General features: G+C 39.4%; 2 protein-coding genes across 3 annotated transcripts; both read right to left on the reverse strand.

Moving 5' to 3' along the window:
- PPBP (pro-platelet basic protein) lies at nt 1-1459 on the reverse strand. Of its 2 annotated transcripts, none has more exons than XM_037063424.1 (3): nt 1205-1459; nt 765-900; nt 1-645 (listed from the first exon to the last, which is right to left on the reverse strand). In XM_037063424.1, the coding sequence occupies exons 1-3, from the start codon at nt 1323-1325 to the stop codon at nt 543-545; spliced, it is 360 nt and encodes a 119-aa protein (XP_036919319.1). In that variant the 5' UTR covers nt 1326-1459; the 3' UTR covers nt 1-542. The 2 variants fall into 2 exon arrangements, with proteins under 2 accessions (XP_036919319.1, XP_036919318.1); XM_037063423.1 differs by having other exon boundaries at nt 765-912; nt 1205-1456.
- A 9021-nt stretch (nt 1460-10480) lies between these two features.
- Nucleotides 10481-12710, reverse strand: CXCL6 (C-X-C motif chemokine ligand 6). Its single transcript, XM_037063426.1, has 4 exons — nt 12487-12710; nt 12194-12326; nt 11976-12059; nt 10481-11608 (listed from the first exon to the last, which is right to left on the reverse strand). The coding sequence occupies exons 1-4, from the start codon at nt 12599-12601 to the stop codon at nt 11590-11592; spliced, it is 351 nt and encodes a 116-aa protein (XP_036919321.1). The 5' UTR covers nt 12602-12710; the 3' UTR covers nt 10481-11589.
- Between the last annotated feature and the right edge of the window lie 227 nt (nt 12711-12937).

The following is a 12937-nucleotide window of genomic DNA, read 5'->3' on the forward strand; positions in this document are numbered from 1 at the left end:
TTACATTCTACAACTTTATTAATTTTAGGGTTTGAAAGCTAAAATAAACATTAGAAGCATTTTTAAAGAATTCTCTTAAACAAGACATCTTAGGACTAAGACAATGAAAAACTCTATTAAGTCCGCAGACATATGAACAACATTCATTTAACAAGTGCTCTGTGCTGGGCTCTATGTGACCCTAATACTGTTGATCATTATGAAATCGATCACTCATCATGGGGCTGTCTAGTTTAACAGTAAAGTAGAGCATGGTAAGTCAATACAAAGCTCTTTAGGAAAGAAATTTTTAAATAAAGAGATGCAAAGTACAATACCACAGTTAACCATGAGTTAGGGAGTACACCATATATTTTATTTTGAAACCAGTCTTGCTTCCTCCCACCTTCTCTCTGTCATCTGCTAGCCAGCCTTCTCATAATAAAATGTAATTTTTGAGACAGAATGGAAAGCACTCCAAATAAATAAAGATGCTAGAAAGTTAATGCTTCAAACCCCTACTCTCCCTGGGAGAGAAGAGGGGATGACAGAAAGTGAACAGATTAAGCAGCTGACCCACCACCTTCCAAAATTTTCTGGACCATTTTCCTGATTCTGGGAGCTTCTGGATCCAGGCAGATTTCCTTCCCATTCTTCAGTCTGGCTCTGCAAGGGAAAATAGAAGTACTTGAGCATCCTGGCCTTTCAGAGGGGATCCATGGGGCTGAAGGCATAGAGGCAGAGGGTTTCCTTAGCCAGTTAATGATACAGAAGCAGGGACTTACATCACTTCAACTCTGGAACAATGGGGTCCTGTCTTGATCACATTCACACTTTGGATGTTACTAGGATGAATGCCAGAGATGGTCTTCACACACCTGCAGCGAAGCTCAATGTGCCGCTCCTTATCCATGCGGATAGCTGGGATAGAAACTGTAGCACTCGTTAGTGGTCATGATTACCTTAAGGCTCTTATCTATTGACTTGATTCCTCAGTCCCCTTCCCAGAGAATTGTAGCTCTCCCACAAGGCCACTGAGAATATGATCTGAAACCTTTAGTAAAGTACCCAAACAGAAAGCCAGGCACACGTTAGCTCCTCCATTTAGAGTTATTAGTATAATTTCCTTCCTCAGCCCCAGGAGCACCCGCCAGTTTCCCACCCCCAGACACAGCCGCAGGAAAAGCAGGAACTCCACTGTCAGCCTTCCCTAAAGTTCTCTTACTTTTTCCAGTGGTGGCGGGAACCAGTGCAATCAGGAGCAGGGACAGTGGCAGCAACACCTGTAAAACGTGAAGTGGGCTGGCAGGGGCATAGGAGGAGTTGGTGCCGGGTCTGAAGCCCATGGTGGAGAGAACTGAGGTGGAGTTGCTCCCAGGGCCAGGAAATGGCAGCGTGAGGGTGGATGGCTGCCAATGAGCCTGAGGCTAAGTAGCTTTTCACACTCTCCTGATGTCTTTTATACACACTCCCTCAAGGCCAGTAGAGAGAAAAGGGGTAGGGACGGGCGGTGTGGGTACAGGAGGAGTGAGATCATGTGGTAATATATGTATAAGGTTGTTCAAGTTGTGTTCAACCCAGATAAACACCAGGCAAGTCAAAGTTTCTGCTGAATTTCATTTTATGTATTATTTCAAGGCACTATCTCCCTTACACATATTTAACACTGCACTTATGTGAGAACTAGGCTGAAATACATATCTTTTCTTTGTGTAACTATGTAGTATGTCCCTCTTTTCCTATAATATAATTTATATGAGGCCTAGTAGATAATTTATGAGTACAGAAAACATAAATATGTGACTCTGTAAAAAGAGAATTATCTTCCTTTACTCGTTGCCTGGGAAAGCAGACGTTCCTTTCCCGGTTGTCGATAAACGTTGGGATTTGTTTGCAGTATGTGGATAAAATGAATTAATTACGAAAAAACCTCACTTTGCATATTAGTTTACAGGGACTTTTCTATCTTTGAAATATATTATTTTTTATAATTTTATTTAGAAAGTAGAAGTAAATTCATCATCTCTTGTGTTAGAAAATAAACTGCTTGTTTCCGTCATCTGAATAGACCCTAAAAAACAAGACCCAGCATCGTTATTTTTCCCTTTCTTTTTAGTCTAACAGAGAAATACATAATTTATTGTAAAAGACTCATATACTGCATGTGGGATAAAGCATGCAAATTTCTCTTTACTATTACTCCTACTGATAATAATTTGGCTTTAGTGTTCTATTCTGTCTGTATTTATATACACACATATGCATATATGTAGACACACACACACAGAACGCACAGAGATATACGTATGTACATAGAGATAGACATAGAACTTTTTATACAAATGGAATCATTATACAGCTTTTGTCCTTCAAAAATGTGTCTTCAACATCCTTTCATGCCACCTCAGTGTAGTTATGTCCCATTCTCTTTAATAGCTGTGTGACAGTCTATGGCATTAACAGTTGTCCAGCCTATATCTTGTTGGTGATTTTAAGGGTGTTTCTAGTTTTGTGCTATACAAGTTGCAATAAGATCTTTATTTTTCAGCCCTCAGACCCTAATTAAGGATTTTGATCTCAAACTCCACTTGATGTAAACCCCCACAGAGATGCGGAGGTGGGCCTCCACATCCAGGCTGGCTTATATATGTTATTGTCTACACCTCTGTCTCATTTATAGACTTGCTTTCTCAACTGGACGGTATACTTTTGAAGGCAGAGACACGCCCAAGGTTTATTTGAGAACCTCGTGAATCCTATGACACATGAGGTCCTAAACAGTGCTAGTGAATAAATCAATGAATATCTATCACATGAAGAAAAGTTTCTCTTTGCTTTCTAATCAGCTACAGTTCTCAAACCAAATTCCAAATGGCCAAAAGTACTTGCAGTATAATAAAGGTGATTTGGAAGGCTGGGCATAATTGATAAGGTCCTGGGCAAGAGTTGTCTTCCTTTTATAGCTGTATATAATAAATCTTATAACATGTTTAAACTTCGCATTTTCTTTTTGTTTAATTTTTATGCCTTTAAAATTCTAGAAGAAGTTTTTTAAATATTAAATGTACAAAATTGCTTTCTATCAAAAGAGTGATTTCAGTAATTAAGTTTTCCACGTTTTTTAGAAAAGTTTTTTTAAGATTTTTGTATTCCTATTTATTTATCTTTAGAGGGGAAAGGAAGGAGAGAGGGAAAGAAATATCAGTGTATGGTTGCCTCTCATGCGTCCCCTGCTGGGAACTGGCCTGCAACCCAGGCATGTGCCCTGACTGGGAATTGAACCACGATTCTTTGGTTTGCAGGCCCGCGCTCAATCCACTGAGCTACACCAGCCAGGACTAGAAAAGGTTTTAATCCAATTTTCTTTGTTCATCAGTTATTGGCTACACCTACTTAGTTCTTAGTTCCTGTTTTTTAGTGTAGTCCTTATTTTTCTCCATCTCATTTGCTTTCTTTTTATAACTTACAGTCTTTTAGTAGAACATTTTAAGTTAAAATGATTTTCTACCTCTCCCAAACCATAAATTCATAATTTAAGAGAAGGCTTATGGAAAAGCTTAAGCTGGAAATTAGTGGCCTTCTAAGGGCTTTGGGATTTGTTTGCAGTATGCTCTTTACTATTACTCCACATTCCCACTGAGATGTGAGACGTGGAGTGTATTGTGGAGAGAATCTTAATGGAAAACAAAGCACAGAAAGCAAACCTCTTTCGAGGTCTACCTGAGTGATGACTTTATAGCCTTTCGCCATCATTAAAAAGCAGATATATTTTTTCAAACAGAGGCTCAATACCATATCCAGAGCAAGATATAATGATCTTTAACATCATTCATAGTGTCTTTCCTTTTTTGTCATCACAACCCCCAGGGTGGACCATATTTGCAGGAGTCACTGGACTCAAACACAGTTGTTTTCTTTCCCTCGTTCACTTAGTAAAATTACTGAGAAGTTGCTACTCCTTTCAGAGAAGCAATACTGAAAGCCTTTTGAACCAGTGATGCTATTTGAGTTAGTTGGTACCAGGAAAGAGGATGCACACAGCACAGGTCATCAAGTCACTGTCTTAATCAACCACTGTATTTGGTCACGAAAAACACATTGTCAACAAAGTTCATGAGGAAGTATTAACACATTTCTTGAGTCACTAAAACTTGACAAGCTTACTAGTCAGTATTTTAGGTAAATAAACTTCGTTAGTTTTTTGCTTGCTTGTTTGTTTAATAAAGTTTGATTAAGTATTTACTATGTTCCTGGCATCACGAAATTCTCTTCATTGTGTGACTTAGTCATTAACAATTTCTATCTGAAAGATGAGACCCCAAGTATTTGTGCAAAGTAGTGGGATATAAATACTACTCTACTCTCACTACTACCACTGCTGATAACTGCTGTTATTGTCATTTGCATAATTGTCTTTGATATCCTTGAATAGAAATACCACACAGGCACTGATAACTGACTGTACAGAAAAAGGGTAACAAAATTTTTAAATTATTATTCAATCAAAAGAAGTTAGCTTTTAAAATTATAACCTAAATAAATGCTAGAAAACTGGTGTCAGAGGATCTTGGGTTTAAAAATAACTCAACAGCCTTTTTATAAATCTTACACTGTCACCCTGGTAGGGTTATATTTTTTCTTGGTGGTAAGTTACTTTATCTCTTTTCCCTTTAAGTCATTGTATAAACAGCAGAGTCATTCAGGAAACTCGAAAGTTTTCTAAAATTCAAAACAGAATTTATCTGTTAGGCTATTTTAACAAAAAATATCTAGAGACATCGGAAGACCATCATCCATTTAAAATGAATGGGCAGAAGTAAGATTACAGCTGTTTGTATAGAAAATAATATAGTAATTAGTAAAAGATAATACAAGAATAAACTGTTTCATGTACTCACAACTCTAAACCTACTTTTACCCACACCTGCATATTAACTCTGCGTGACATAGAATGTTTTAAACTGACATCTCACAAGTATGAAGAAAACAAGCTATCCTCTGCAAATTCGTCATAAAAGCAATTGGTCCAGAAGATCCCAGAGATAATAAAAGTTTCGGTCAGTTTCTGAAAGCACTTGAATCAAGAGATACTAGACAACAAAAGATTCCCTATCAGTGCTGAAATCAAAATTTTTATGACTCTGAGTTGACCAGAATGGTCCAGGCCTCAGTTGCTCTGGGACCCATTCAAATGAGGCTGCCCTGTGTGTGCAGGTGAAGCGTGGGGTGGGGTTGGTGTGAGAGTGAGGAGGGTGGAGGAGTGAGGGCTGGGGGGAATCTTCCTGGGCACTATATATACTACACAGGATCATAGCAGTCTTTTGCAGACCTCAGAATTTTTATTCTAACTTTATATTGATTAATATTACTGGTTGAACATCAGCTATGGGATGCTCTTCTTTTGATCCTTTTTGCTGGGTAGCAAGCCAACCCCAAACTTGGTGGCCTACAACACTAGTTTATCACTTCTGATGACTCTGGATGCTACTGGGAGGTTCTTCTGCTGTCCTCCTGCGTATGCTCACCAAAGAGGGAGGTCAGAGGACAACTGAAATGGCTCAGAAGTCCGAAGGGGCCCCATTCACACAGGACGTGGTTGGTTGATGCTGGGTAATGGCTAAGACTTCTTCTGGGACATATTGATCCTCCTTCTCCTCCTCCCCTTTAATTAGCATAATTTTACTTCTCAGTAATAAATTAATAGAAAAATTTTAAAAAGTGAAGGATAAGGGAAAGAAAGGAAAGGACAAAGGAGAAAAGAGAGTAGGTAACTGATAGGAAGAAGAAAAAAGAGAGAGAAAAAAAAACAGTGCTCCACTCTCCTCCTTTTCCCTTTCTTCCAAGTCTCTTTTCTGCCCTCTCCTCCTCTTCCCTCCCCTCCCGTGCCCCTGAAACCATGATGCACCACCTAGATGCCCTTGAGCACCACGGGCGGCCTTCTTCAGCTGCTGGAATGATGGGCACAGAAAGCTCACAGCTGAGGCCCTCTCTGGGCATAGCCCACGGCCTAAAGGGACTGGCTCACCAAAGCTATGCCCTCTCTCCAGGGGTAGCCCACACTAATGGCTGCTCGATGGAAGGAGACAGAGCTGCTTCCTTTGCCACGATTCAGAAACACTCAGAAAGGCCACCTCAGCTCGGAGCCTCTCATAGCACCAGCTGAATCTTTTGTCCCACCAGCACCTCTTCCTTTGCCCAGCGCTGCTTCCCTATTTCCTGAAAGGGGCAGGGTGAGCAGTCTTCACTGAGCTTCCTGCTTACCAATGCCCTCTCAGCTTCATTCTAAGAACTCCTAAGACTCTCTCTTCCTCTTTCTCTTTTAAAACATCTAGTCTCTTTTTATTCAACTTTCCAAAAAGCTTTGTCATGGAAAAAGACTCTCTGAGTATATTTGCTGCCAAAGGACCTTAATTGAGGCTGAAAGTGTCTCATCTTTGTAATCTCTATATTATATGAATACTGCACAGGGTCTAGTATGTAACTGCCTTATCAATAAATGATGTCAAATATATCGATATTTGGTGGATGAATGTATATAAGGAGGAAAATACATTATACATTTTGATAATGTTACCACATAATTGATAAAAACATAGCAGAATATGAATGCATTGATTTGAGAATCTTCTTTAAAAAGAATGGTGGGAAAAATTCTTAGGAGCACTAAAATTAATCCTTCACACATAGGTGGAAACTGTGGATAAATCTGAAGATAAAACAAAACAAAAAACTATTTTGCTTTCAGTCTCCTCATTTGCCAAGAGGAATTTGAATTAGGAGACTTGGGAGAGGAATTAATGTTCATCAAGCATCTACTTCATGGCAGGATAGCTTTCAGTGCCTGAGAGATAGGTATCACTGTACCGATTTTACAGAGGAAAAAACTGAGGGGTGGGGGTGTTAAAAAAAGGTTGCCAGAGTCACATAGCTAAATATATGCAAAATTAGATTTGAAACACAGTTGCTCTGACTTGGTCCTGCACCCCAAATTATAAAGAAGTGTCACCAAACTCTCTTGCTGAAAATGAATCAACTAATTTTCTTTTGATACAACTCAAAGGAGGCTCAGAAACAATCATCAAACTTACTTTGTGTGGCATTGGGAAGTCCTCAATATTTAAGAGACAGAATTCTACACCTTGTAGAAACAAAATTTTACACATAGACCCTGGCTCTTTCTATGTTGTATTTCAGCCTACATATTTGAAGTGTGAACAATCCTTCTCAGAAATCTCATAATAGTTTTGCTTACTACAAGCCAGCCATGACCATCAACCAAAGTCAGAATCACAGGCACTTTCCTTGTCTTCTTCCATGACTCAGTCAGCGAGGCAAACTGAAATCCCCAGGTGCTCATTCTGTCTGGTTAAATTTCTCAATTCGTAACACCCAGAAAGGACTTCTGACGTTAGGTCAAAGATGAGTTACCCGCAGCAATTCTTTTCCTTATGCAAGAATTACAGCTATGATAGAAAAACAAAGCCACTAGTTTTATTGGTCATAGATCTTGTTGGACCTTCAGGAATTGAAGGATTAGGTGAAGGCGCCACACCCAGAGGCAAGCAGGAAAGTCTGGGAGCATGAAAGACATTCCTTATACACGGAGACCGTCTGAATTGAGACAGTAACAGAGAGTAGATTTTAGCTGACACATTCAATTCCCAGCAATTTAATATATAAGAGAGTTTTAGGTAGATAACAGAGTGAAAAGAGTACATTGGGGTTTGTAAGAGGAAAATAGTAAGACATATCCTTAGAAGTCATACATTAAATTAGTTTTCCCCAGATGTGTTAGTCCTTGAGTTTGCTAATGATGGGATCCAAAATTGGTGAGTTCAAACCATCACTGAGGTTTTGGTTTAGGTTATATATCAGTAATATAGTGCGATTTATCTTCTTTATGGGGTGACCAATTATGGCCTGAGCATGACAAATAGAATGGCAAGGATATTTCAAATAGGTCTTATGCTAGGGTTTATGAGCAAACTAAACTTATAAATCTTGGTTTTAGGAAAAAGAAAGATCTTGAATAATGATACAGAAAAGTATACCAGTAATTTTTAGTACTTTAGAAACCATACATTTCACCCACCCGAAGGGTACTTAATATGCTGTCATTTACTATTATCAGGCACTTATTCAATCAGTGTGTTGGGGCTGATGTGAAAAATCAGGCTTTGATTAAAACACTGAAATTTACAATTTAAACATTTATGGTGATTTGGTTGGTTTTTTGTTTTTTCTTCATGATTAGTGTATAATTTGTATGTTCAAACAAACAAATACAAAGCTACTATTTAAGATAACAAAAAGAGACCTCAGAAGCTTAACATATATTTTACATTTTAAGGTATTTTATATTTTCTATACTGCTGGAAAATTGTCAGGAAACCCATCTTCTGAATCTACTCTAGGTTTTTTATACCTTTGTATCTATCTCTGTTTCTCTTTCTGTGTATTACATATACTAATAAATAATAGAAAAACATATACTAATCTACTTGATATGCCATGTATAAGGAGATAAAAAGATGAAGAATAACAGGTTACATGTAGGCATGTTAATAGCATATTAACATATACTGGTATGTACAAATACATGCCAATATAAATATATACAATGGGGATACCCCTAAAACCTGGAATTGTCTTCTGGAGAGTGGGCCCCTTGTAGGGCAGATTTCCCCCACTAGGTGAATATTCTAGGTACCTGTCTGTATCAGTGTACCAGCCGGCATTGTTGTCAGAGGCTGCATTCGGCTTCGGGAAAATTTTTTTGAAGACTCTTTCAATGCATTTGCCCATTTCATGGTGAGTGATTTACTATTGCACTTGCCCACTGCCCTGAGTATTCAGAAGTTTTTGACCAAAACCAGCATCACCCCAATGTCCAGCCCTCCTTATTCACCTAATCTTGCCCTGAGCAGCTTGTCTTTGTTTCCTTGGATGAAAAAAGTTCTCAAAGGGAAACACTTTGCTGAGGTGAAACAAAACATAGCAGAAGCACCAAAACACGTTAAAATTAATGAGTTCAAAAAGTGTTTGAGCAATGGAAAAAGAAAGTCTCAATAGGTGTATTGCATGAAATGTAGAGCACTTTGTAGACAAATAAAATTTAAACATGTAAGAAAACATACATCATTTTTATAAATAAATTCTGGGTTTTTTTGGTCCTCCCTCATGTAATATATTAATTCAGTTGGTGTGTGTGTGTGTGTGTGTGTGTGCGCGCACGTACGAATTGGATTAGTCTGTTTCTTTTTTGTTTTTTTACTTCTCCTAAGAATGAGCTGGAGAAACGGTGGGACTTGTTTAGCCTAGATCATGCATCTGTTTGAGCACTTACTGTGTGCTGAGGAGACACTGTCCTGGGAACTGAGTTGAATGTCATAGGCCTTGTCTTTGACCTGATGGAGCTTACAGTGAGGTTAGAATACACATTAAATAAGTGGCACATATATACTTGTATAGTCTTTAGAGACCTTATAGTCATATCGGTGACAGAATGTTATTAAATAAAAGAACAAAGGTTTATGAGTGAATATACAAAGGGCTTTAATGTGGTGAGAGAAAGTCAGAGAAACCTTAAAGGACAGGTAAACTGACCTCAAAGAAAGAATGGGAATTAGCCAGGTGAATGAGGCATAAGTGTTATAAGTTGGGGATGGGGCAGGGCTGCGTATGCCCCAGGTCTCCTTGAATTATTTGTAAACAAGAAGGAGAAAAGTGAGTAAAGAAATTGAATTTCGTACTTATCATGAGCAAGGCTATCGATTTTAGGGCAATGAAAACCTGAGGGTCAGAATAATTTATTAATTCATTAAGCCAGTCTGTGTCAGGTGTGGGAGATTCAGAGGGAAATGAAGTATGGTTGATATTCTGGGAAAGCTCTTAGTAAAGGAAGGAAGGGAAACCAATAAATGAGTAAAAACAATGCAACATTTGCTATTCAAATAAATTCAGATGTCTAGAAGATATTAAGGGAACATTGAAGTAGAAAACTTGAATGGTGCTAGGAGTGTCAAGGAAAACATTGTGAAAGATGTATTGTTTGAGCTGAGTGCATAAGGATGAATAAGCTTCCTCCTAGAGGCAGAAGAGTAAAGCCACTTCCAGGTAGAGGCCCTAGCAAATGCAAAGGCATGGGCCCAGGAAAGAACTAAACACCTGACAGCAAAGATGGGAAGGAAAAGTAATGCTGAAGGAGGAGCCAGGAGTTGGATGAAACTGAATACAATCTGCCATGCTTTGCAACTTATATTTCATGTCCAGGAAATGTGAAACCAGTGGAGGATTTAAGGTCAGGAAGTCTTACCAATTCGTGTTTTCTAAAGAACACAGCTGGTGCGTGATGGGGTAACTGGAAAGGCTGAATTAATGCAATCACATTGGTTCTCTAATGCCAGAGAGCCAAAGAAGAGTATAGTTAATTTTCAAAATAAGGTCGAATTCAAGAAAAATACATTTTTACAACAATATAAGAAGGGAGAAACAGCATGAGTAAATTTTTAAAACCTTTTATTTATTCCAAAGAGTGAAAGAAGTACTATAAACCAATGGGACACAATTTTAACACAGTAAAGGTGATGCATCTGTAATTCTTTATAGCAAAATGGTCAAAAGATACAACATAAGCATCTGCAAGTCTTAGCAGTGTTGTGTATTTTTTTGAAACCTAAATAATGAGTTTATATTCAGATAGCGTAAATATATTTTCAAGACCTTCAGAGCACAGGTTATGCTGAGTTTGCTTCATTCTCAAAAAAAAAAACCTAAAAGAATGTATTTCTATAAAAACTAGCCATAATAAATTTACCTACTTCCTACCTTCTTCATCCAAAGCAGATATTTTGTGACTAAAACTATCACACTTCTAATAAAAAGTTAATAAATACAATATAAAAAAACAAAGTTTAATGAGTAAGTCATGACATTATGCCATACTAAGAAGACATCAAATGTCTAAAGTTATAGGAAAGAATATATTATTCCCAACTGTGCAGGTCAGATATTTAGACATTCTAAATAAGGGAATATATTCTGCAATGATAACTGTGTGCTGTGCCTAGTATTCTAAGACAATGTAACTGAAGTAGGATCCCAAGGTTAAGAGTAAGGAAATTCTCTAATATATTCCTTAAGAAACAATGCTGAAATAGTTACAATTTTATAAGAAGAGTGGGGAAACAGCTTAACTTTATATATAGCATTCTAAAAAATACCATTCACATATTAAATCCACAGTTTTTTCAGTAACATTCTAGGGAACACAGTCTAGAAATAAACTAATTGCCTTGGAAGAGTAGCAACCAGTGATTCTTGATTCACTATTAAATCAATTGCCAGTAATTTCAATAGCATAGCAGATAAAGTAACAACAAACAAAGAACAGTAAATACTACGTAAAATATTTCATAAGATGAACAGAAAGCTGCAAAAACAAACATAGGTTCCTCTTCCCAACCTTCCCTCAAAGTGAGGAATTCATGGGGAAACCTAACTCAGTGGAGGAGATTAAATCTTTGCTATTTTTGTTTTCTTTCTGTCCAGGGATCCCCAGAAAACTGCCCTGCTGATGAGCTGGGCAATTTTTCCAATGCACGATCCTTCTTAATTTTTCTGCGGTCTACTGTTGAGAAAAAAATGCCAGTTTAACAAAATTTCCACACTTTTGTATACTCCGACTAGTTTGCAAAACACAGAGTTTAAGATCAATAAAGAGCAAAGGGTGGACTCAAGGACTATACTAACAAAATACATACGTCTTAGTCATGAATTCTGCATAATCACTTAGGTACGCTATTACATGCAAGATTCTGGATACAGATTTTCCCAGGACGTTCGGAGATAACTTTCCCTTTTCTCCTGAACAACCCTTTTATTTCAAGAATGGGCTGAGAAGTAGTAGCCAAACACATGCAGAGAATATAACGACCTTGCAAAGGCTACAGCCTAAGAGATATTTTAAAAACCACAAAGATCAAAGTGCCAGGTACCTCCTCAGAATTTTCTGGATGATTTTCTTGACCAAAGGGGCTTCTGGGTCCAGACAGACTTCCTTCCCGTTCTTCAAGGTGGCTCTGCAGGGGCGGGGGCGGGGAGGGGGGGGTAAAAAGAAAAAGAAAGAAAAGGAAAATGAGGATGAGCCCGTGAGCAGCAGGAGCTGAAATCCCAGGCAATGTTACAATGGACACCGAGGTGCACAAGGACTTACATGAGTTCCACCTTGGGGCACTGCGGGCCTGCAACGATCATCTCCAGATTACTGATCATTTTTGGATGCACCGTGGGTGTGATGGTTAAACACTGGCAACGCAGCTCTCTCACTGAGGACGAGGAAGGACCAGCTGGGGCAGAAGGAGAGACACTGTTATAGGGCAGGTTGCTGGGAAAGCTTTCCTGCAGTAAACTCGGCTTGGGACGCTTCCCCGCGCCCAGGACTCCGCCGCTGCAGAGGCTGGGGCGCACCACTCTGTCGGGTGCGTCCCAGGGGCTGTGAGCTCTCACCGCTGGCCAGGGGCCTGGGCGGCGTCAGCAGCAGCAGCAGCAGCAGCGCAAGCAGCGCGCAAAGAGATCCTGAAGGGCCGGGGAAGCGGGTAGCGGAGCTGCGCAGGAGACTCATATCGCGAAGAGCGCGCGGCAAGAGGAAGCGTATTCAAGAAGGAGGAGGCGCGAGGATTTGAAACTCCAGTGCACTGTGGAGTCCCCAAGCCCTCCTTATCCCTTATATCTTCATTTGCCCCTACCCCCCAGGCAGGAAATTCAAGCTTTAAGATGCTTGGGAAATTCCCTAGACTGAAGGGGCGGGGGTTGGGCGGAGGGATGGGGAGGGGAAGAGGTGATGAAGGATGGGAGAAGGCAGCGGGAGCTGGGAAGGAGGCTAGGTGGGAGGAGTTGTCTGCACCCTTCCGAGGAGCACCGCGGTAACCTGGCATCCCGGTGGATGGAGCTGCTTGCT

This window comes from Sturnira hondurensis, unplaced genomic scaffold, assembly GCF_014824575.4.
Source record: "Sturnira hondurensis isolate 20B ecotype Veracruz unplaced genomic scaffold, ASM1482457v3 Scaffold0014584, whole genome shotgun sequence".
Lineage (NCBI taxonomy): Eukaryota > Metazoa > Chordata > Mammalia > Chiroptera > Phyllostomidae > Sturnira > Sturnira hondurensis.